The sequence below is a fragment of the Piliocolobus tephrosceles genome, chromosome 14 (genome assembly GCF_002776525.5).
Source record: "Piliocolobus tephrosceles isolate RC106 chromosome 14, ASM277652v3, whole genome shotgun sequence".
NCBI lineage: Eukaryota > Metazoa > Chordata > Mammalia > Primates > Cercopithecidae > Piliocolobus > Piliocolobus tephrosceles.
In genome coordinates this window covers 45,995,077-46,019,982 of record NC_045447.1, presented here as the reverse complement: position 1 = coordinate 46,019,982, position 24,906 = coordinate 45,995,077, and the positions used below count along the sequence as shown (strand labels likewise).

The 24,906-nt window shown below is 47.1% G+C and overlaps 2 protein-coding genes across 5 annotated transcripts in view; both read right to left on the bottom strand.

Moving 5' to 3' along the window:
- The window catches only part of MYORG (myogenesis regulating glycosidase (putative)), an 8,811-nt gene extending 4,827 nt beyond the window's left edge, over positions 1–3,984 (bottom strand). Inside the window, exon 1 of one of the 2 annotated variants that reach the window (XM_023203317.1) lies at positions 3,921–3,984. The gene's annotated coding sequence lies outside the window, so the exon portion shown is untranslated. Of the gene's footprint in view, positions 1–3,649; positions 3,777–3,920 lie in introns of those variants that run through there. The other variant, XM_023203316.2, reaches the window with a different exon arrangement.
- Positions 3,985–5,897: 1,913 nt separating this feature from the next.
- C14H9orf24 (chromosome 14 C9orf24 homolog) lies at positions 5,898–24,678 on the bottom strand. Of its 3 annotated transcripts, XM_023203312.2 has the most exons (7): positions 24,326–24,678; positions 12,582–12,726; positions 9,648–9,763; positions 8,242–8,317; positions 7,779–8,008; positions 6,529–6,615; positions 5,898–6,060 (listed from the first exon to the last, which is right to left on the bottom strand). In XM_023203312.2, exons 1-6 carry the CDS (start codon positions 24,458–24,460, stop codon positions 6,529–6,531), a joined length of 789 nt encoding a protein of 262 aa, XP_023059080.2. In that variant the 5' UTR covers positions 24,461–24,678; the 3' UTR covers positions 5,898–6,060. The 3 variants fall into 3 exon arrangements, with proteins under 3 accessions (XP_023059080.2, XP_023059081.2, XP_023059082.1); XM_023203313.3 differs by lacking the exons at positions 9,648–9,763; positions 12,582–12,726; positions 24,326–24,678 and having other exon boundaries at positions 5,958–6,060; positions 7,774–8,008; positions 8,242–8,362; XM_023203314.2 differs by lacking the exons at positions 9,648–9,763; positions 12,582–12,726; positions 24,326–24,678 and having other exon boundaries at positions 5,958–6,060; positions 7,933–8,008; positions 8,242–8,308.
- Positions 24,679–24,906: the final 228 nt, after the last annotated feature.

Here is a 24,906-nt window from a genome sequence, read left to right as displayed (position 1 = left end):
TTTTTTTTTTTTTTTTTTTTTTGAGATGGAGTCTCCCTCTGTCACCCAGACTGGAGTGCAGTGGTGTGATCTCAGCTCACTGTAACCTCTGCCTCTTGGGTTCAAGTGATTCTCCTGCCTCAGCCTCCCGAGTAGCTGGGATCAAAGGTGCACACCACCACACCCAGCTAATTTTTGTATTTTTATTAGAGACGGGGTTTCCCCATGGTGGTCAGGCTGGCCTCAAACTCATGACCTCAAGTGATCCACTTGCCTCCATAATTGCTGGGATTACAGGCGTTAGCCACCTCGCCTGGTTCCCCTTGAGACTTTTAACAGGATGGTAGGCTAGCTTCCCTGTCCCCAAAGTGGGGAGAGGAGGAAGGAAGGAAGAACAGCTCAAGGATGTGTTTTTATCCTGAGTCAAAAGCCTGATGAAATCTGGAGATTAAAGAAGACACCCAAAGCCAGACTTAGTCCCAGGGCCTGGTTTGGAGGGAGGTAGAGTTGGGTTCAGACATTAGGGCCTGGGGCAGGAGCCTGGCATGGGGGCCAGTTGTTTCTCACATCTGCTTCTCTTTGCCCTCAAACTCACCCTGCTGTCAGCCATCCATCACCAAATCCATATCCCTGCCTGCCTTCCTGCTCTGCTCCTGGCACCACATCTGTGGGCCAGCTACTTCCTAGCTCTGTTTCACCCACTGTCCTGTTTCTGTCATAGTTTGGGCGCTGTCACTTTTCCCCTGTATTACTGAACGCTTCCCCCAACAGGCCTCTCTGCCTCTAACTTCTTTTTTTTTTTTTTTTTTTTTTTGAGACGGAGTCTCGCTCTGTCGTCCAGGCTGGAGTGCAGTGGCCGGATCTCAGCTCACTGCAAGCTCCGCCTCTCGGTTCGCGCCATTCTCCTGCCGCAGCCTCCCAAGTGGCTGGGACTACAGGCGCCCGCCACCTCACCTGGCTAGTTTTTTGTATTTTTTAGTAGAGATGGGGTTTCACCGTGTTTGCCAGGATGGTCTCGATCTCCTGACCTCATGATCCGCCCGTCTCGGCCTCCCCAAGTGCTGGGATTACAGGCTTGAGCCACCGCACCCGGCCTCTGCCTCTAATTTCTTTCTCACCAGTGCCTTCTGATCACGGCAACCACAGTGATCTTTCTATAGCACTTGTCAAACTATGTCTATCCCTAGCTTCGAGAGCTGCTCATTACTTCCATGATGAAATTTAAAAGTGCTTTGCATTGGAGGCATGATGTGTTCTCAGCTACTGTTTTGATTCCATTTCTAGCCAGGCCTATCTTGTGATTACCAAGCTCATTCCTTCCCCACCCTAAATCCTTTAGGCCACCTGCTTCAGGAGATTTCACCCACCTAGCTTCGGCCAATGCACCTCCTCCACCTACCTGCTCTCCAGGGATCGGACATCTACCACTACCACTAACACATATAAACTCTGACATACTATATGCTAAACATCCAGATATGAGGCCATGCACGGTCCTCGTGCCTGTAATCCTAGCACTTTGGGAGGCCAAGGAGGGCTGATCGCTTGAGCTCAGGAGTTTGAGACCAGCCTGGGCAACATGGTGAAACCCTGTCTCTACCAAAAATAAAAAAAAATAAAAATAGCCAGGCATAGTGTTGCGCACCTGTAGTCCCAGCTACTTGGGGGGCTGAGGTGGGAGGATCACTTGAGCCCAGGAGGTCAAGGCTGCAGTAAGCCGAGATTGTGCCACTGCACTCCAGCCTGGGTGACAAAACAACAACAACAACAAAAACAGATATGACTGCAGGGAAACACAGGCTCAGGGGAAGAATTGTGTCCTACTCTGCCACTCAAGGCCACTGACCGTTCTGTCCCAGGCTTCAGAGCAGAGTCCAACAAAGAAATAGCACCACCCAGGTGCGCACACTTGCATACACACAGCCAGACAGTTGGTTGCCCAACTGCTCCAGCTCAGAGGAAGAGAAAGAGACTGGCAAATAATAATTAGCCTCCTCCCAGATGCCAGTGTCTGTCTCTAAGTCCCCAGGGACTTCCAAGGAGATGCCGGAACTACTCAGGTTTTTCACTTCCCCCATGCAAGAATGTAAGGTGTAGAGCAGAGTTTGATCCTACATGTCAATACACAGCTCCTCCCATAGGCACTCCCCACATGGTGCTAGCTCAGGGCCTCATTCTCAGTGCCCTCTGCCCCCAGATGCCTAAGCTTGTCTGGAACAGACTCTTACTCCCTTTCTCTCAGTCTACAACGACTTAGCTTTCCTCCCCATTCCTATATAGATACAGCTTAGAAAACCCCTCCTGGAAAATGTAGCCAGTGGCCTTTTGCTGATGCCCTCAAGCTGAGCAGAACCCAAAGAAGGCCTTAGGTGGTTCAGATCACACCTGTGAGTTTATATTCATTCATTCAAGATAACCAAAGCCCCATTCTGGGCACCAAGGAAATAAGGAGAGAGGGGGTCAGTATCTGAAGAGGAGAGAGACTTCCTCATCCTCAAAACTTTCATATGAAGTCAGCCTATCTCATGAGCCCTGGAGGCAGGAAGAGGCCACCAAGGTGGATTCAAAAGCCTTTCCAATAGTTAGGTTTTAAGAATCTTAATTTTGTGGAATCTGACGTTCTTTGATGAAAGACAGAAGCCCACAGGCCTGGGAACCCACCCGCCCCAGGCACCATGATAGTGTCCCAAATGCCACCATAGCATCCAGTTCTATCAACAATGTGGAACAGCAGACATAGCTACAGTGTCCATTTTACAGATGAGGAAATGTGGCCCAAACAGAGAAGGGAACTTGTCTGAAGTTAGCCAGGTAGCAAGGCTGCCTGGATCTAAAATCCCAGCTCAGCTCCCCACAGTGTTAAGTTTTAGGAGATGGGAGATAATGATCTGAACTGGCTGCCTGAATGCAGTAGCAGAAGGGAGCCCTGGGGCTGAGCTGGTGGGACCGGCTTCCATCAGATGGACATGGCATGGTGAGGCCTGTCTTTCCAAGGGCTGGTGCTGCTGCTTGCTCCATGCCGACCACGAGAGCCTCTTAGGGGCAGCAGAAAGGGCAATTTTAATGGCATCTGGTACCGGGACTTTGGGGGAGGAAGTCTGTGGTTCCGGTGTTAACAGTGGTGCTAGAGACCTCTTACCTGCTGCCTCCGCCATCTAGTCAACCCAAGGCTAGTGCTAGCAGGTGGAGTCTGCAGGGTGGGCCTCCCTGGGCTCTGCCCGCTGAGCCTTTCCCCACTGGACCCTCAACCTCAGTCTTGGCTGCCACGGCTAGTCTGGTCTAAGGGGGGAGGGCCACGCCCGGCTCAGCTGAGGGGAATCCATTCCAAGTAGAATCGTTAGTTGAACACGTTCCCAGGGGGGGATGGAAATACCAAAGGCAACTCGATCCGGCCCATCTCCCTCTCCTGCCCGGCGACGGGATCCGCGGGGATCGAGTGACTGCTTACACAGCCTGGAATACTGCACAGCCATCCGAGCACCCCGCCCGAAGGCTATACTGTCCGAGGGGCCGACCGAGGTCAAGGGACCTGTCGCCTGGCGGGAATGCGGCCGTGGAATGGGCCCAGGTGTTCAGGCTCGCTCCACCCATTCATCGGTGGGAGCGAAAGTTCAGGAATCGTGCTCCTTCAGCAGCCCCCCGCCTCCCACAGCCCTCCCGCTGGGCTCACCCATTGCAGTTACAGCCCGGCAGAACCGGGGGTGAAGGAGCTTCCCGCCGATCCCCTGCGCTTGAACCAGAGTGAAGCTGCCACCGCGCCGCGCGGGGCTCTGCCTGGCAGGGTACAGCTGAGCCCCTCCTCGGGGCCCGCCCTGGGGCTCCTCGGCCACGCCCCAGTCATCCAGTCTTGCCTCAGGCCTCAGAGTCCAGCCCTGCCCTTGACGTTCGACCCCTCCTCCCAGGTTATCAGGCGGACCTGAGGCCCCGCCCCTCAGCCCCACCTTCCTGCCACTGCTCTGTGCTCTGCCCCTGGCATTTCGGGCTTGCTCAGTCCTGCGTCCCGAGTCTCCGACTCCCGCCGGCGGGCCCGCCCCTGCTGGGCCACTGCTTAACCGCAAGCGGGCTGGGCTCGACCGCAGGCCTGCTGGGACATGTAGTTCTGCAGAAAGGAGCAGCTGCGGAAGGTTGGGGCTCTAGCACCTCTAGGCTAGGTTTGAAATGAGAATGAGAGGGAGAGAGCTGCAGGGTAAAGGAGTAGGGCTGGCCATTGGAATTCCTTTTTTCCTGATTTGGGCAGGTGGAGGCCATATCGGTATAACGCTCTCACAAGCCCTCAGTTTTCCATATGGAAAAGTGGTGGCGGAATTCCGCGATTATCTTAGCGCCCAATGCAGGGTGCTTCCAATCAAGGGCCCCACGGAGGAAGCTGTAGTTCCAACCTGCCGGGAGCCCAAGCTGTCGGTTCCCACCGGACCAAACCAGCGGTGTCCGAGGTCAGGGACTGAGAAGACCGGTTTCTGCTCGGTGTTTTGCAATGTCACTCGCCTCCCCAACCGCCACCCCCAGACTAGTTATTTATAGGGTCCAGCCCCTCCTCCTAAGTTACAGTCTTTAGTTAGAAACGCCCACGCCCAAGCGGGAAAGTGGGCGTGCCCCGCCATGCCCTTCTCCCCGGGGGCTGGGCAAGACTCTTGAGGTTTTATTTCTTTTTTATTTTATTTTTATATTTATTTATTTTTGAGTTTCGTTCTTGTTGCCCAGGCTGGAGTGCAATGGCACGATCTCGGCTCACTGTAACCTCCGCCTTCCGGGTTCAAGCAATTCTCCTGCCTCAGCCTCCCAAGTAGCTGGGATTACAGGCACGTGCCACCACACCCAGCTAATTTTGCATTTTTAGTAAAGTTTAGTTTCACCATGTTGGTCAGGCTGGTCTCAAACTCCTGACCTCGGGTGATCTACCTGCTTCGGCTTCCCAAAGTGCTCGGCCTCCCAAAGTGCTGGGATTACAAGCATGGGCCACCACGTCGGGTCATATTTTATTTTTTTGAGAGAGGGTCTCTCTCTGTCGCCCAGGCTGGAGTGCAGTAGTGTGAACATAGCTCGCTGCAGCCTCAGTGTCCTTGGTTCAAGTTATCCCCTCCTACCTCAGCCTCCTGAGTAACGGGGACCACATGTATGTGCCACCATACCCTGCTAATTTTTACACTTTTTGTAGAGAAGGGGTCTCCTTATGTTGCCCCAGGCTGTTATCGAATTCCTGGGCTCAAGTGATCCTCCTGCCTCGGCCTCCCACAGTGCTGGGATTACAGGTGTGAGCCACTGGACCCAGCTAGTTTCATATCAATTGATGCAGAGAGGAAAATACTGAAGATCCCAGAGATTTTAGAATGGCCCCTCTTGCTCCCTGAGGGGCAGAGAAACAGGGCTTTGTTTTGCAACTTGAAATTTCGTGGTCATGAGACCCTTCAAAATTATGTTTTCACCAGTTGAACTTGGAATGGGGGACACACCTTTGCAGCAAGGGTGTCTGAGCACAGAGAGGCTTTTGGGAGGCTGGGATAGGGACTCCTGAAAGCAGAGATCAAGAGCTTTGGGTGTAGGGATACGGCTTTGACTGTGGAAGGAAGGATCCTGGGTCCTTTGATGAGTGGGAGGGCATCTAAGTTTGGGGGCATACTGAAGAAATGTTAGCTGGAGGGTCTTCATGGGGTGGGAAGTAGATGGCTCCTACCTGCATTGCAGGGTGGACCCATTCGTTTGGGCTCTGGGATGCAGGGGAGGAGGACAGCAGCTGGATATAGGGCTACTGTTCTGTGTCAGGAGGGCACTTATGGACATACTGAGATGATGGGGTTGGAAGGGCTCAGGGAAGGGTGACTTTGAGAAAAATTGCATCTCAGTTGAAGGGGTTTGGTAGAGGCCCGAGTGACTGGCCCTTCACTTCCAGATTCTGCTGGGTAAGGACACAGGAGGCAGGCTTTGGGGGTGAAGAGTTTATTTATTGCTCTGTCCCCGTGGCCCAGCAAGCCCAGGCTCTATCAGCAACGATAGTCAGGATAGGTCTCAGACACAAACTCAGGATGGATAACATAGTTGTTTCTCTGGGCACCACCAGACTTCTTGAAGTGACTTGTGTCCCATCTACAGGAAGAGATGGGTCAGCCCTTTTGGATCCTCATGTGTCAAAGTGAATATCTGACTCCAGTTTGCAATGCTAACCTTATCCCTACACTTTGCCTATAGCACTGAACTTGGGTTCCAATACTGACCTCCTGACCTTAGGTTCTACTGTTAAGTTGCTGATACCCAATATTTCCTCCTTAACATTGACTTCTTACTCGTTACTTCAAGCTCTAAACCCAACGCCTTTGACTGTAAGCCCACTGCCAACCTGTAACCCTTCAATACAGGCCTCCCAGCTCTGTCCTAAGGTCCTCTGTCCTTACCACCTTTGACTGCGCCATGGCACTAGCTCCCCCTGGTGGTATCTGCCTGTCAGTGCACCGCAGCGGGGTGTTCTCATCCCATCTACGAGCCATCCTCCCCCAGCCCCGCCTCACCAAGACTCCAGGGTGCGTGTGCAAATGAGTGTGTGCCCGTTAGACTTACCTAAGGTTCGGATAAGGGTAGTATGACGGCGGGGGAGTTGTAACAGCACACTGCATTCCGGGCCGGTGCTCGTAGGGAGGTACACAACTGGAGAAGAAGGAAGCCACGAGCAGGGAGGGGTTGGGCCTTTTGACTCTCATCCCCGACTTAGATCAAGCCCTTGGGCGGCACTTAAGGTGTCCGTCTCAAGGCTCGGAAATCCTCCTCTCCTTTCTCACCCTTCAAAACCCCCACTGCAGCACCGACTTGAGAACCCCCCTTGGAAGTCTCCCTCCCGGTAAGGCCTCATTTCTGCCGTTCAGAGAAGAGCGCTGGTCCCTGGGGAGGGTCGGGCTCCGGTCGTTGAGGACCTGGAACCACCGGATCCCCGCCACTGGACAGCAATTTCTCCAGCACTAGGATGAGGCATCGTTTCTGAGCTTCCTAGAGGCTGACACTTTCCCACTCCCGTATGCCTTTGAGAGGGGTAAGACTCAGTCTTGCACAATGTATCAGGCTCTCTCGGCCTGGAGAGGGGCGGAGGATCACTATGGACCCCCACTGCACAGCTCTCTGGGCTACCGCGGACAAAGTTCCCCCAGGCTTGGCTGCCGCCGGGTGCAGGACGAATGCCGCGCTGCAGTCTGGGCTCCAGCTGTGCGCTCGGACCCCAGTTTTCTTAGCAATAACACGGGAGAGTGCCTACCTCCGCAGGTGGTGCGGGATCCGAGGAGGCCAGAGCCATTCTGGTAAAGTGGTCACCATTTCCTGGCTCACGTAGCCCCCGCGAATGACCGCACCCACTACCGACGGTGACGGGGGCCCAGCAAGAGAGGACATTTTTCTGAGAACGCGGGGCACTCCACAGACTAGAACCTGCGTCTCTAGGGCCAGGTGTCCAGGGAAGGGGGCAGGGCCGACGAGATGTGGGAAGAGGATGCCACTGGTGTGCGGGGTTTCTTCCTCAAAAACCCTCCGGCGGGACCTCCAGAGCACATAGAGAGGCCAGGTTGACCTTGAGCCCAGTTTGAGAGGGACAGGGGTCGGGGACTTGGAGTCACCTTCGTGCTGGTTCTCCCGCCTCAGTTGTTAGTTCAGGCCTTGGAGCCCGAGGGCGGGACATGGCGCGGCCTCGAGAGCCTGCCGCGCGGTGCTAAAGCAGGCTGGGGGCCGGCACGGAGGCGGGCCGGGCTGGAAGCGGGCGGGGTTCTGGGGCGGGGCTTGTGTGGGGTGGAGCCCGGCTAAGGCGGGCGGAGCCCTGCGAACCTTACAGTCGGTAGCTCCCGGCACCAAGGCCGCAGGCGGCGGTCGGTGCAGGGCGCCCCGCTGGCGTAGTAGTCCATCCCACGCAGACAGTAGTGGCGGCCTGAGCAAGCACTTTCGTAACCGTGGAAGGGCAAGCGGCCGGGCAGCGGGTCCACGCACCCGCATCGGGGCGTGATCCGCGGCAGCTGCTGGTTCCGAGACAGTGAGTTCAGCATGTTCACCATCACTTCGCGCTCTGCGCCCGCGGGTCCCCAGCGCAGGAGACCCCAAGACAGATGCACAGGGATGGGAAGAGGCCGGGTCACAGAGTGAGGCGGAGACAAAAGCAGGGACGGATAGATTCAGGGTTCCACCCTCTCCAGGACCCTCGGCCTCCTACCCATCCTTCAGGTCCCCATCCCGCCCTCCTCCCGGCCTTCCCCTACCCTCCCCACTCGTTCTTTCCAACGCCCCACTACCCCTCTTTACCGTAGGCATTGAGCCGCTCCGGCTTAGGAGGGCATTCCAAGGGCATTCCTCGAACTGCTGTCTCCATCCCGGCCTCCTGGAAGTGGCACACATGCTACCTCAAGCTCTGACCTGGCAGAGCTGCTCCCTTTTAGGGGTCCTCCCAGAACACCCAGACCTATCGCCACGCCGCGCCTTCTCCCGCCCTTCAGCAGCTCCCCACCTCTCCAAGACTCTGAGTGTTTGCGGCTGTCGCCGGGCAACGCGTTTACGCTGCCTACAGGGGCAGGGTGGGGTGGGGAGAGCTGAAGGTGCATGGGGTTTGGCTCCTGGGCCTGTGACAATCCTGTCTCAGCGTTTGCCTTTGATCTTACCCCTCTTTGTCTAGATGACTCTGTTTAGCTGTGTCTGGGTGTCTCTCTCTAATAGGGGGTTTTCAATATTGCTTGCCCATTCCGTGAAGAACTTGTGAAAGATTCTGATTCTTGAGGAAGTTATAATTCAAAAGGGTTCGTCAACCCAGGGTCAGCCATCAGCCTGCAGTTAAGAGCCCCGACTCTGGTTTTGGGTCCTCTCAGGTGCCCTTGAGTCTGTGGCCATGGCTGAACCTTCTCCTATGTCCTTGGAAGACTCTCCTGTATCTGCACTGCTACTGAGTAGCCTTGGTCTTCCTCCTTCCGTCTGTGCTCACATCACAAAGGAGGAGAAGGTGGAGCAGGGAGATGCAGTGTATCACTGAACTCTTGGGCTAGCCCCAGTATCACAGGGTCCAGACTATATGAGGAGGGGCCAGCTGGCAAGCTTCGGAAAAGTAGCATATCATGGAGTGCACACCAGCCATGTCCCTACAGAGCCCAGCCAGGGATTGGGGCCCAGGGCACCCAATCCCCAGAGACTGAGAGCCAGGGGGCCAGCACAGCCCCACTTCTGGGTTCCTTTTTCAACTAAAAAAATTCAAAGCCAGCCAGGCGCAGTGGCTCATGCAGGTAATCCCAGCACTTTAGGAGGCCGATGCAGGTGGACCACTTGAGGCCAGGAGTTCAAGACCAGCCTGGCCAACATGGCAACATCCCCGACTCTACTAAAAATACAAAAATTAGCCAGGTGTGATGGCACACGCCTATAATCCCAGCTGCTCGGGAGTCTGAGGCAGCAGAATTGCTTGAACCCAGGAGGCAGAGGTTGCAGTGAGCCAAGATTGTGCCACTGCACTCCAGCCTGGGTGATAGAGTGAGACTCTATCTAAAAAAAAAAAAAAAAAAAAAAAAAAAATACAAAGTCTAGTTTCACAGATGGGGAAGAGCCCTGGGGCATTTGTTGGGAAAGCAATGATGACCTAATGGTGAAATATCAGTCACTGTGGTTTAGGAGGTGGTGGGGTATGCGTGTCCCAGTCCCCAGGCATCTGTGCAGGGTGCAGTAGATACCTTAGGCAGCCGAGGAAGGTAGGTGGTATACTTGTTACAGCAGCTGCTGTTGTAAGGTTCCATCCTCCATGTGTTGTACCGGTCACTGCCCAGGTAGTTTGGGCTGCATTTGTCTGCTGGATAATAGGAGTGGAGATGTCAAATAGTGTTACTTCTTACTCTACTCCAGGATCTGGAATCCCCTACATGTTTCTCTTCCGATTCCCAGCACAAAGCTGACCCTCACAGACTGTCCTCAAGCCAGACCCCAAGCCCAGCCAGGCCTACACTTGTCTTATACACTGAGATATAGCCCATATCCCACCTAAGGCAACCTTCTGAGTTTAGTCTGGATCCACTAGCCAGCCACTTTTCATCCTGCCACTGCCCTTTTTGAATCAGCCAGCCTGGACAAGGGGCCTCTTCCCAATTCCTCCCTCTCTCTCATCTTCTACTCTAGGCCCCAAGGTTTGCCTATTCTGCCTCCTTCAGAATCACTTGAATCTAGCCAGGCAAGGTGGCTCATGCCTGTAATCCTAGCACTTTGGGACACCAGGGCAGGAAGATCACTTGAGATCAGGAGTTTGAGATCAGCCTGGCCAACACGGCAAAATCCTGTCTCTACTAAAATACAAAAATTAGTTGGGCATGGTTGGCATGCACCTGTGAACCCAGCTACTCAGGGGGCTGAGGCACGAGAATCGCTCAAACCAGGGAGGCAGAGGTTTCAGTGAGCCGAGGTTGTGCCACTGCACTCCAGCCTGGGTGACGGGTCTCAATCAAGTCAATCAAGACTTAGTCTCAATCAATCAATCAATCAATCAATCAATCAATAACTTGAATCTACTCCGTCTTCCAGTACCCTATGATCTCATTTTCATATCTTCTCAGCATCTTAACCAGGAGACAATATAATGTCTTGGTTAATAGATACCTATCTCTGCAGATAGACTGCTTGTGTTTAAATTTCTGTTTTGCCAGTTGTTATCTGTGTGACCTTGACCAAGTTAATTAATTTTGCTGTGTCTCAGTTTCTCCAACTTTAAAATGGGGATGATAGTACTATTTACTTCACAGGGTTGCTGTGAGGTTTAAATAAGTTAGTATATGTAAGACATTTAGAATGATGCTTGGCACATAAAAAACTGTTATGATTATTCTACTATTCTCCTTGCCTCACCTTTGAAATCCTATAATCCAGCCTTGACATAGCAGCTGTGGTACTTTTTCACAAATGAAAATTTGACCAAGACATTCTCCTACTTAAAACCCTACAGCGTTTGTCCCCCTTAGCACCTAGTCGTCTAAAGCCTGTCCTACAAGGCCCTCCATGATCCAACAGTCTGAAAGAATACATATGTGAGACGGTGTGGAGGAAGCCCTAGCAAAGAGCAGCTGTGTGAGGGGAGGGGTGGAGTGCTGGGATTTGGAGTTCCGGGATGGCGATTTGCACATACTGAAACTGAGGTGTTTGGGGACATCCAGGTCAAGATAACTATAAACATATGAAGAAGAGTGGAATTCAGGTGAGATGACAAATCTGGAAATTAGGATTTGAAGCTGTCAGTAATTAAAACCTTGTGTTAAATCAAATGGCCTTGGAGGAGGAGCAAGGGGAGAAGAAGGTGCAGGATAACATCCCGAGGAACCCCATGTTTCTACAGTGGATGCACAGGAAAGGTAGGCATCAGACAAACTGAGGAGGAAGTTGTTTCAAGAAATAGAGTAGGGTCATAGCATGTGTGCTGGAGGATTAACATACAAAACAAAAACAGCAGCAAAACAAGTAGAGAGTGGTCAGAAGAGTGCAATTCATTGGTCTAGGAGGGTAAAGGTCTCAGAGGGTAAAGACTGCAGACTCCTGTGGATTTGGTAATCAGAGCCACGCAAGAGCAATTTATTGTTTCATTGTAGGAGATGCACATTCCCAACTACCATTGGGAATTCTCAGTCCATTCAACAAAGACTTATGAAGCCTGGCGCTGTGCTCGATGGAGGGGCACAGCTGTGAATAAGACCAGATTCATAGCTGTACATTCATTTCGAATGTACAGCTAGACAGATTATAGACATCCAAGCAAATGAGAAAGACAGTTTCTCATAAGGTATAAGAAAGGGTGAGGAAATAGAGACAGTGAGTATGGACCATGTTTCTGAGAACCTAGGCTGTTGAGGAGAGGAGCAAGAGATAATTTTTAGTTGGGAAGAAACCAGAGAAGGTTCCAGGTTGAGGGAAAGGGGTGTGGTGGGGCAGAGGGATGCAGGAGAGATGGAGGGAGCTGATGGGAGGAGGGTGGCTGGGAAGATGGGAGGAGATGGCATCCAGAATGCACTTGGAGGGATCTGTTTGTGGGAGGTTAATCCTTTCTCCAACTCTCTAAGAATGGGACCCAGTGCCCTTCCAGCTTTTTTTTCCCCACAGACGAGAACACCAAAAGACAGGGCCTCCTAGGTCATCTCCTCCAGGGCCAGGGTCAGGTCAGGTGGTTGGGAGTGGAGGGTGGTTAGGGAAGAAATCTAGGTCATGAGTGGAGATAAAGTTGACATAGAATCAGGATGGAGGCTGGGCATGTGGCTCAGGCCTGTAATCCCAGCACTTTGGGAGGCCAAGGCAGGTGGATCACCTGAGGTCAGAAGTTCGAGACCAGCCTGGCCAACATGGTGAAACCCTGTCTCTACTGAAAATACAAAAATTAGCGGGGCCTGGTGGCACATGCCTATAGTCCCAGCTACTCAGGAGGCTGAGGCAGGAAAATCACTTGGACCTGGGAGGTGGAAGTGGGTTGCAGTGAGCCGAGATGATCACACCATTGCACCCAGACTGGGCAACAATAGCGAAACTCCGTCTCAAAAAAAAAAAAAAAAAAAGAGAGAGAATCAGGATGGAGGTCAGGATCCAGGTGGTTGGGTTCAGGTTGGGCGTCATTTTAGGGGTCAGCAAAGGGGAGGCCTTACCTTCCTCTTGAGAAAGCCAGTACTTCTCAGGCAAGTAGGGGTGGCCTGATATGGACCCCCTATAAGTGTAGTCCTGTACAGCACATTTGGCCATCTTCTGCAGGGCTTCGGGATCCACATGTCGCTCCATGGTATGAGTCAGACCCTGGGCAAGGGGAGAGGGGAGAAGTGGTTAGGGGCACAGAGACCCCAGCCCTGGGCTCTTGCTGGAACTAGATCCAGCCTCTCTTGAGAAGGTCAGCCCAGGTGGGTCTCCCAACCCCCCTCCCCATGTCAGAGGGATTCCCATGCCAGCCTTGGATCCTCTGCACAGTTCTTTTGTCTGAATTACTCTTTCTTCCTTTCTTTTCATCCAAGCTTGGGGCTTGGAGCCAAGCAGTGGCCTTAAGTCAGAGTAGTTTTCTGACTTTCTCATTTCTGCCATTTCGCGGGGAGCTCATGAAGGTCAGAGCTACATATACCTGTCCTTTTTCTCCTAGACTGTATGCTGCCTGGGAGTAGGGCTGGGTCTCTGCCAACAGTGCATCAGGCCCTGGCACAATCTGTAGTCTCAGAAAAGGGGGCTACCCTGGGAGCTGGCTGCCTTATGTAGGTATCTCTGGGAATCTGGCATCTTAAAGAAAATGAAGGACAGTGCTGGAGGGGCACCTACTTTAAAATGTAATTCCCGGCTGGGCGTAGTGGCTCACACCTGTAATCCTAGCCTTTGGGAGGCCAAGGCAGGCGGATCATGAGGTCAAGACATAGAGACTATCCTGGCCAACATGGTGAAACCCTGTCTCTACTAAAAATACAAAAATTAGCTGGGTGTGGTGGTGAGCTCCTGGACTCAAGGGATCTTCCCATCTTGGCTTCCCAAAATGCTGGGATTACAGGCATGGACCACCACACCTCGCCCTTCTCTTGGCCAAGGCTGAGACCTGGTTGCTCCCAGTGCTCCAACCATCCTGAAAACCTCTCTGCTTAGGGGCTTCTGGGGTCAACTGTGCCCAGCTGACATTGTTCTGTGAGCAGATCCTGCACAGTCACACTTCTATGTGGGTGGAGGGCAGAATATGGCAGATGTGGGTGCATGGGTTCTGTGACTCAGCATTTCTCTGAGCTTTACACACACACACACACATACACATACACACGGCCCTGTGTACCCAGATACACCCATAGATGCACATATAGATTAATATTCATACATACACACTCAGATATACCCACTTACACACTAAACACACATACACACACAAAAACAAAACAGTCATTTAGAAGAATTCATAGACATCATCAATTTTTCTATTAGATGCTTTCCTCAGATGTTTCCTCTTTGTCTGCTCCTGTTGATAAGTAGCAGATTATAAAAGCTTATTGAAGGCTTTGAGCTGTGTGTGGGCTTTGTCCACCATCAGCATCACTGTAGGATGATCTCGTTGGACAATGTTTTGCAAACTCTAATGTCAGTATCTGTAGGTCTTTCCTCTTGGCTGATGAGATTCTTCAGAAAAGACTCCGTCAACCTTTGGCCTGAGGTTAATGACTTAGCTGCCAGTGTTCTGAGAATCTAGTGCTGAAGATTGCGCTGGGGATTTTAGCATTTAATATATGGAGGTTCACTTGTTTTCAAAATGGTACCCTGTCCTCAATTGGTATCCCCAGTCCTGAGGTCCTTGCCAAAAATTAGTCTCCTGACTTTAGCAGAGACAGAGGTGGGCAGTTACCCTGTGGCATGAAATAGAAGGGGTAATTAGGGGGTTTAACTGCTTTTTTTTTTTAGATGGAGTTTTGCTCTTCTCACCCAGGCTGGAGTGCAATGGCGCCATCTTGGCTCACTGCAACCTCTGCCTCCTGGGTTCAAGTGATTCTCCTGCCTCATGCTCCCAAGTAGCTGGGATTACAGGCGCCTGCCACCACGCCTGGCTTTTTTTTTTTTTTTTTTTTTGTATTTTTAGTAGAGTAGGTTTCACCATGTTGGCCAGGCTGGTCTCAAACTCCTGACCCCAGGTGGTCTGTCCACCTTAGCCTCCCAGAGTGCTGGGATTACAGGCGTGAGCCACCTCGCCTGGCCTAACTACTTCTTAACAGCTTTCAAATAATCCTTATTTTTGCCTTGGTCCTGTCCCATCCCAGTTCCAGAGAAGCCTAGGATTACCAGTTCCTGAGCCTTTCAGAAATTCTGCAGTTTTAAGTTGAATTATGGCTTGGTTTTTCCATTGCTGGCTTTAGATTTAGCTTTCTGAGATCTGCTAAGTCAGTTACTACTTATTTATCATCTTTTCCAGCTTCCAAAATTGTGTTGCCATTGCCTCTTCCTTCCCACTATCCTTGTGAGTTTATCTCTTAAATATTCATTTACTGTAGTTTTAGAGGGGTTTTTAGGAGGGCGTCAAAACATGTGTTCAATTTTAACCAAGAGAATTATAATTCTTTATATATTCTGTATATTAGTCCTTTACTATTGGCACTTACACATGTTGCAAATATCTTTTCTGTTTGTGACTTCTTTTTTTTTTTTTTTTTGGAGATAGGGTTTCACTGTTGCACACGCTGCAGTGCAATGGCACAATCACAGTTCACTGCAACCTCTACCTCCTGGGCTAAAGCTATCCTCTTGCCTTAGCCTACCAAGTAGCTGGGACTATAGGTGCACACCACCACACCCAGCTGAATTTTTCTTTTTTTAATTTGTTTGTAGAGAAGATGTCTCCCTGTATTGCCCAGGGTGGTCTTGAACTACTGAGCTCAAGTGATCCTCCTGCCTTAGACTCTCAAAGTACTTGGATTACAGGTGTGAGCCATTGCACCTGGCTTTTACTTTTCTTTTTTTTTTTTTTTTGAGACGGAGTCTTGCTCTGTTGCCCAAATTGGAGTACAGTGGCCGGATCTCAGCTCACTGCAAGCTCCGCCTTTCGGGTTCACGCCATTCTCCTGCCTCAGCCTCCCGAGTAGCTGGGACTATAGGCGCCCGCCACCTCGCCCGGCTAGTTTTTTGTATTTTTTTAGTAGAGACGGGGTTTCACCGGGTTAGCCAGGATGGTCTCCATCTCCTGACCTTGTGATCCGCCCGTCTCGGCCTCCCAAAGTGCTGGGATTACAGGCTTGAGCCACTGCGCCCGGCCATACTTTTCTTTATAGTGTCTTGATGAACCTCTTCTTTTGTGGTCAGTGCTTTCTGTGAATTGTTTAAGAAATTCATCCATACTCTCAGATAATGGAGACAATGTTCTGTATTTCCTTGTAAATACAAAACAGTTTTACTTTCCATATTTAATCTGTCAGGAGTTTGGATAACTCATCTTCTTTAAGTGTGTTATAGCTATTTCTTGAACTTTTGCCCATCTGTATAAATTTTTAAAAGTTTGTTGAAGTCTTCAAAAAATCCTGTTGGGATTTTAATTAGTAGCTGGGACTACAGGTACACGCCACCATGCCCTGCCAATTTTTGTATTTTTTGTAGAGATGAGGTTTCACCATATTGCCCAAGCTGGTCTTGAACTCCTGAGTTCAAGCAATCTGCCTGCCTCAGCCTCCTAAAGTGCTGAGAACTGCGCCTGGTGATACTGAATCTTTATGATAGTAACTCTTCCCATTCGTGAGCATGTTATATCTCTCCATTTATTTAAGTATTTTTAAAAAATTATTCGATAGTTTTATAATATTATCCATATAGTTTTATACACATCGTTAGATTTCTAATTATTTTTTGATGGCTAGAATGAATGATGTATATTTTTAAAATTATGCTTCCTAAATATTTGTTTGTGTGAAGAAATGTGATTGACTTTTAATATTTATCCAATTATTCTAACAATATGTGTAGATTCTTTTTTTTTTTTTTAAGACTAGTCCAGCACACTAGTGAGAAGGAGAGAAAGAGTGGAACAAGGAGTTTGATCTGTAACTGACTGTGAACAATCAATTGAGATAACTCACTACCTTGGGCCAGCCAATTTGTAGATTCTATATATGCAGTTGTATTGTCTGCAAATAATGACAATTTTGTTTTTTCCTTTCCTATTCTTATATCTTTTTACTTTTTTTTGTGGTGTCCTTGCCAGGACCTCCAGTACAATGCTGAATAGAAGTAGTGAATATCCTTGCCTTGATGCCAACTTTTAAAAGAATGCTTCTAATATTTAATCAGAATAATGTTGGCTGTATATTTTTGGTATTTTTTTTATCAGGTTATATTTGCTAAGTTTTTCTTTTTTAGTTATAAATGGGTAATATATTTTAGCAACTGCTATTTCTGTGTCTTTTTTAAATGGCTTCATTGAGGTATAATTTACATACCATAAACTTCACTCAAAGTGTACAGTTCAAGAATTTTTAGTAAGATCTCATGTCCATTTCTGCATATTTTGAAATGATCTTTTTTTCTTAAATCTGTTAATGTGATGAATGATATTTATTTTTCTAATGTTAAACCATCCTTGCACTTATGAAATAAATATAATGTAACCATCACAAATTATTTTTTATACACTACTGGATACAGTTTTCTAATATTTTATTTAGAATTTTTGCTTTTGTATTTATGAGTGAATTGGCCTGTATACTTTTATTTTCTTATACACTTTTGATTAATTTTTTTTGTGGGCTCACGCAGTCCTCCTGCTTCAGCCTCCATAGCAGCTGGGACCATAGGTGTGTGCCACCACACCTGGCTAATTTTTAAATTTTTTTTTAGAGAAGGGGTCTCACTATGTTGCCCAGGCTGGTCTTGAACTCCTGGGCTCAAGCAATCCTCCTGCTTCAGCCTCTCAAAGTCCTAGGATTACAGGTGTGAGCCACTGCACCTGGCCTTCTTGATTAATTTTGTATCAAAGTTATGCTGGGTTCATAGAATGAGTTAGGAAGCATCCTCTTTTTTTCTGTTCTCTGACAGCTTGTATAAGATTAAGACAACTGTTCTTCAAGCATTTGAGGAATGTAACTGTTTATCTATGCTGGGTGTTTTCTTTGGGGAAAGTTTTCAAATTACTGGTTTAATTTTTTAAATTGTTATAGGAGCATTCAGATTTTTTCCAATTCTTGAACGGGTTTGGCAAGTTTTATTTTTCTAGTGTTTGTCCATTTGTTTTCAATTTTATTAGCATAAAGTTGTTCAGAACATTCTCTTACTTTTTTTTCTACATCCATTGTTAGACCCTTCTTTTATTTGTCTGTGCCTTGTTTTTCTTAATTCTCTAGAGATTTGTCTATTTTATGAGCCTCATCAAAGAACCAACTTTTGCCTGTTCATCTTGCTGAATCTTTGCTTTCTAGTTTAACTTTTGCTCTTATTTTCTTATCTCTATTCTTCTATTTTTTTTTACATTTATTCCTTTCCCCGTAAGTTGTTAAGTTTGATGCTGAGGTAATTTATATTTCACATTTTTTTAAGATAAGGATTTAGGGATATAGGTTTTCCTCTACAACTTTTTTTTTTTTTTTTTTTTTTTTTTTTTTTTTTTTTTTTTTTTTTTGAGACGGAGTCTCGCTCTGTCGCCCGGGCTGGAGTGCAGTGGCCGGATCTCAGCTCACTGCAAGCTCCGCCTCCCGGGTTTACGCCATTCTCCTGCCTCAGCCTCCCAGGTAGCTGGGACTACAGGCGCCTGCCACCTCGCCCGGCTAGTTTTTTGTGTTTTTTAGTAGAGACGGGGTTTCACCGTGTTAGCCAGGATGGTCTCGATCTCCTGACCTCGTGATCCGCCCGTCTCGGCCTCCCAAAGTGCTGGGATTACAGGCTTGAGCCACCGCGCCCGGCCTCCTCTACAACTTTTATTGTACCCCACAAGTTTTGATATGCAGTCTTTTCAGTTCTCAGTATATTTCCATTTGTTTTGATTTCTTATTTGACCCATTATTTAGAATGGTGTTTTTCAAAATTTTAAACTTACAAAGGATTTTGGTTATCTTTTTCTTGTTGATCTGTAATTTTATTACATTGAGGTTAGAGACAGTTATTTTGCATGATGTTAATCTTTGAATTCTATTTGTTTGTTTTATAACCTAGTACTTGGTCAACTTTTATCATGTTCCTTGTATGTTTAAATCTGTAGTTGTTGGGTTCAGGGTTTTATTTATGTTAAAGAAATCAAGTATATTAATTATATTTCAAGAGTTTTAGATCTTTGCTTTTTTGGGGGGTTGGGGATGTCTGCTTGACCTATCAGTAATTGTAGTGTGTTACAATCTAATATGGTATATTTTGCCAATTTCTCCGTCTGGTAATTCTTTATTTTTATTTTAAAAAAATTGTAGAGATGGTATCTTGCTTTGTTGCTCAGGCTGGCATTTTTGTTTTGTCTTTGTTTTTGTGTTTTTGAGACAGGGTCTCACTCTGTCACCCAGGCTGGAACACAGTGGTGTGATTGTGGCTCATTGCAGCCTCAAACTCCTGGGCTCAAGCCATCTTCCTGTCTCAGCTTCCTGACTATAGGCACACACCATCACACCCAGCTAATTTTTAAATTTTTTTGTGGAGATGGGGTCTTGCTACGTTGTCCAGGCTGATCCTAAACTCCTGGGCTCAAATGATCCTCCTACCTGGGCCTCCCAAAGTGCTAGAATTACAGGTCCTTCTAGTAATTCTATCAGGCCAATACAAGTTTGTCATTATAATATCTTTCTGGTGAATTGAAACTTTGTCATTTATGTAGTGATCCATCTAAAAACTGTGTGTGTGTGTGTGTGTTTAATCTGAAAATCTCTTTTGTCTGTTACTTTTTAACTTACTCAGCTTTTTTTATTGTATCCATATCAGTCAAATTTGGATCAGAGAAACCACTTTTAGTGATATAGCATAAGGGATTTACTTGAGAGATGAGACTTTACACAATTGTGGATACTGGTTAAGAACTCTGCAAAGCTATTTCTTTGCATCTATTTTTAAGCCTGAAGTCAGTGGCTGGCATCAGGAAGGAGAACTGGACATGAAGTGGGTAAGAGCAAGGACAAACTGGAACTCATGAGGAGGACAAAGTCAAATATGCGTCTGTCTCATTACCTACAACACTGATGATATGGATGGCCTTCAGGACAAGCTGGTGCCCTTTGCCGTGGAATTGCACATACACCTGGCCCAGGACCCAGAGAGGCTGAAGGAGATCCAGTGGGAGCTAGAGGAGTTGTAGCCAAATGCTGCCCTATGGCAATAAGGTGAACTACTAAATCAGCAATATTGTGCATAAGCTGCCACAGTGCTTGGTACCCCACATCAATCTTCAGAGGGTAAAAATGGCTGTTCTTTCATTTATGCTTTCCAAATATGCAGATTTCTCTCATGGCCAATTGGGAAACATTTAGCAAGGGAAATTCTTGCAAGTATAGTTCCAGCTAGTTGACAGTACAAAACTGTAATATCTTATGCTCTCTTTAGAACAATGGGAGAATCTAGGAACACCTAACTCTGTCCTATTCCAACTTAAATGATAGTTTTCTAATATCTTAGTTCTTCCTTTAAATATTACAAATTAAAAGCCATTGTAATTATTTTCTATAGATAATGTTTGCTTAAATTTACCTCATGTTTATCAGTTCCTTACCATTCCTTCTTGCATCTCAGACTTTCCTTCTGTGATCATTTTCCTTCTCCCCAGAGTATATCCTTTAGAAGTTCCTTTATTGTATATAGACCTGATGGTAGTAAACATTTTCATTTTTGTTTGCCTGTAAATGTCTTATCTTTTCTTGGTTTTTGAAAGGATGACACTTTGAAACTATTTTTTTCTCTGTCTGCTTTTAAGGTCATCTCTTAAGCTGGTGAACTGCAGTTTCACTGTGAGGTGCCTAACTGTGGAATTTCTTCTATTTTTTTCTCCATTTGTGGATTCACTTATTTTGTTAGTTCTGGAAAATTCTGAGCCTTTTTCTTTGTAGATAATGCCTGTTCTTTATGCTCTTTCCTTCTGAGACTCCCATTAGATGTGTGTGGGATCTTCTCATTCTGTCTTTCATATCGTTTAATGTTTCTTTCATATTTTCATCTCTGTCTCTCTGTGCTGCATTCTGGGAAAATTCTTTCAGTCTATTTTGCATTTCACTGGACTTTTCAGCTGTGTTGACTCTGCTCTTTAATCCATCTGCTGAGTTTTTGGTTTAGCAAATACATTTTTCATTTCTAAAAATTCTATTCAGTTCCTTTTTACATTTGTCTACTCATTTTTTAATAATCTCTTATTGCTTGCTTATTTTAATGATTTCATATTTTTAGTTATTTTTATTTTTTAAATAGAGACAAGGTCTCACTATGTTGCCCAGGCTAGTCTTGAACTCTTGGCCTCAAGTGATCTTCCTGTCTCAGCCTTCCAGAGTGCTGGGATTACTACAGGCGTGAGCCACTATGCCTGTCCAGATTTCACATTTTTTAAAAAATCATAATTATTCTGTATTATTATTATTATTATTTTTTGAGACGGAGTCTCGCTCTGTCACCCAGGCTGGAGTGCAGTGGCACGATCTCGGCTCACTGCAAGCTCCCCCTCCTGGGTTCACGCCATTCTCCTGCCTCAGCCTCCCGAGTAGCTGGGACTACAGACGCCCGCCACTATGCCCAGCTAATTTTTTGTATTTTTAGTAGAGACAGGGTTTCACCGTGTTAGCCAGGATGGTCTCAAGCTGCTGACCTCGTGATCCACCCGCCTTGGCCTCCCAAAGTGCTGGGATTACAGGCGTGAGCCACCGCACCCGGCCCAATTATTCTATATTATTTAACTGTTAATTCTAATATCTGAAATTCTTGGGAGTTTAAGTTTATTGTTTGTTGTGTCTGCAGATTCTGTAATATGGTGTTTGTTTTCTTTTATCTCTTATTGTGAGCTCATGTTTAATTGCCCTTTCTTCAAAGGATACCTGGAAACCTACATTGAGGATGTTTTCCACCATTGAAGATAAATATTCATGGGGTGTGTGTGTGTATGTGTATGTTGGGGGGCAGAGACATGAAACTTTCTGGTTAAATTTGGAATTTACAGATTTAATTCCTCTATCTTTCAGCTAGTTTAAGGCTTAAATGCCTGTTTGTAGTGCTAATAATGGCATTTGTCCTCAGGACAATCCTGTCTTTTTAACCATACTTACCACTCATCTCCATGACAGTCCAACACAAAATAAAAATTAATTTTTATTCAGAACTTAAGTTGTTTCAAAGCAGGAGGGCCCTTCAGAGTTTCTAGGCCACCACACTGCCAAAAGCAGAAGCCTTTCCTTCATTCTTTTTTTTTTTTTTTATTTTATTTAAAGAGACAGGGCCTTGCTCTGTCATCCAGGCTGGAGTAAAGTAGTGTGATCACGGCTCACTGCAGCCTCAACCTCCTGGGCTCAAGTGATTCTTCCACCTCAGCCTCCCGAGTAGCTGGGACAATGGGCACATGCCACTGCACCTGGCTCATCTTTGTATTTTTAGTAGAGACAGGATTTCACCATGTTGCCCAGGCTGGTCTTGAACTCATAGGCTCAAACAATCTGCCTGTCTGCCTCAACCTCCCAAAGTGCTTGGATTACAGGCGCGAGCCACCATGCCTGGCTTTTCCTTCATTCTTAATACCACTGCTATCTGACTTTCACTCCTCGCCATTCACTGAAGCTGTCTGGCTAAGTTACCAAGAGTCACTACATCCAAGAGATCACTTTCTCTGTCACTAATGCTTGACACTGATCTTTGGCTAATAATGCTGTATTTATTGGTTTCTCTTTGATTTTCCTCCTAGTTCTCTGGCAATAATTCCCTGTCTTCTTTTATGGCTTTTCTTCCTTTACCTACCCTTAAATATTTATATTCTCCAAAGTTATGTCCTTGGCCATTTTCTCTCTCTTCTTTGGGAATTTCATCTCTTCCTATGACTTCACCTACCATTTATATGATGATGACTTCAAGATCTCTATCTATAACCCAGACCTTTCCTTTGCTTCAGATAACTATATCTAACTACTTGCCGAACATCTTTTCCTGTATATCCTCAAATATTTTTGTCCTAAAATGAACTCCAAATCTCTGATCTGCTATTCCAAACTTCAGTTGATAGCATTAGCATTCCTCCAGTTGCCACAGCCAAAAACTGAAGGGTCACCGTAATCTCTCCCCTCACCATCCAGATGGTGGCCAAAATCTGTTCATCTACTTTTTAAAATTCCCTCCTATTGAGTATGGAAAAGCAGTCAGGCACTCTCATATTTCGCTTGTGGAAATGTAAATTGTTACAGCCCTTACTTATTATGGCAATTTGAGGTGTATAGCAAAAGTTTTAAAAATGTGTATAGCCTTTCTCCCAATAATTTCATGTCTAGTAATTTATCCTAAGGGAATAATTGGAAATGTGTACAAAGATACATGTATAAGAATGATTATACTAGCAAAATTTTATAAAGAACCTAAATTTTCAATAAGATTCTTTAAATACAACATTTTGTAATAAATTTTATTTATTTTTATAATAAACAATATTTGCTTCCTGAAAGGGCATATAATAATATATTAACAATGGTTATTTTAGGTAGTAGGATTTTAGACCTTTTTTCTTGTGCGTCTCTGAGTTATCCGCATTTTCTACATTGAGCATATATTTATTTTGTAGTTAGACAAAACACATTATTTTAAAAAATTGTCTCCTATTCAACAAATTCATTTTTTCACTGTGACAATCACCTTATCTCCTACCTACATCCTCCTTCCTCATCTTTTACCCCTCGCTGGCCTTCCTGCCCTCAACCCCAGCCCCTGCAATTCCCTGACACTGTGGCCAGAGTGACCTAACTCACAATTGAACCATGACTCTTCCTCCCAGGTTCAAAAACCTGGAGCCTTATGTCCACGCTCCTATACATAGCCAGAGAGGCCCTTCTTGGTCTGGAGACTCCTCCCTCACCCAAGGACTAAACTCTCCTGCTCTAGCAGTTTCAGTTTCTGGTAGGTCCCTGCCCACAGGCTGCCTTTTCTCATGACTCTCTTCTGCTGGAAGCCTCCTCCTCCTGGATCCCTCAGTAGAGCTGCCATTCAGGTTGGGCAGTGCTCTCCCCTTTCTGGCTCTCCACCTCTGCTGGTGCATGTTCCGCATCAGGCAACTCTACTTTGTTCACTTGTTTGCTGTGGGCTCCTCAAAGGCAAGGTCTGGCCTTTCCCTTTTGTATCCTGAGTTGCCTACAGTATAAAGATACTCAGCAAAGTTTTGTTGGATGGTGCACACAGATAAATTCTCTTAGGCAGAGTCACAGTTAGACTCACAGATTTCCTCCCACCTGGCCACCAATCTTCAAGCACAGACGCAAGGAAACTGATACATATACATTAAAGGGATGCATATAGGACAGTTTCTGGCCTATTCCATAGGCAGCCTCAGGGCCTTTGCACTTTCTGATCACTCATCTGGAACTTTCAGCTCTTCTATTCTTTCAGTTCTTCATGTCGCTAGTTCTATTTCATCCTTCCAGTCTCAGTTTATTGTCACCTTGAGAGAGGGTTTTCCATGACCTAAGTAGCCCTCCCTTTCCATTTCCACTTCCACTACTGTTTATTTCCTTTACAGTATTTTTGAAGAATTTATAAAACTCATGTTTACTTCTTGTTTATTATCTGCCTGTTCCTACCTCCTACCCTAATGTAATTCCATGAAGGCAGGATTTTGTGGTATTTTACATGCCATTGTAAATTCTGTGCCTAGGTAAATGAATAAAACACACACACACACAAAGCTACAAATAATTACAAACACACATTGCCAGGCATCCAGACTGGCCATACACTCTGGCCTGCCCCTCCCCGCCAATCTCCCACTTACCGGAGTCAGAAACTTGTTGGCTTCCCAGGCACTTAGAGGTGGGTCCTTATAGACCTCCTTGATGGAGGTGGGAGCCCTGTAGGAGTCACTGTAGGTACTGATAGGGGTCTTGGTCTTACGGGAGAACAGGAACATGGTGTGGTCTTGGAGATGCTGTGATGGGCTCTACCTGTCAAGGGCTCCTGCTGGACATCAGTGACCACCCTTCCCCTAGATAACCCACACCTCCAGCCTGGCAGGTGCCCCTAGCTGCTGTAATACCCTCCTGCAGAGGATCTCTCAGCTTCCTTCCCCAACAGCCTTCCTGCTCCCACCCCACACTGACGTCCCCTCCAGGATGGGCACTGCCCATTGTGATATCACCTGACTCAGCCCCATCCCCAGGAAGGTGAGGAGGTCTAATTCCCTCCCTAATCCTGACCCCCTCCTGCCTCAAGTCTATCAAAAAAGCCCAATTTCTAAGAGTTCAGAGGGCCTCTGGAGATCTTCTAGGTCAGGCTTCTTGCTGTTGAAGAGAAACAGAGGTTCGGAGGGGTTGTGACTTATCCAGGGTCATGCAGCAGGTCAGTGGCATGCCTGGG

What these genes read in the sequence shown, in the direction of transcription:
- C14H9orf24 (XM_023203312.2), bottom strand. Translation starts at nt 24,460, where the DNA reads ATGTTCCTGTTCTCCCGTAAGACCAAGACCCCTATCAGTACCTACAGT. An exon ending in CCAACAAGTTTCTGACTCCG is followed by an intron (nt 12,727 to 24,325) that starts GTAAGTGGGAGA and finishes CCCCTTGCCCAG; the next exon opens with GGTCTGACTCATACCATGGA. An exon ending in GGTGCCGGGAGCTACCGACT is followed by an intron (nt 6,616 to 7,778) that starts GTAAGGTTCGCA and finishes CTTCTTCTCCAG; the next exon opens with TTGTGTACCTCCCTACGAGC.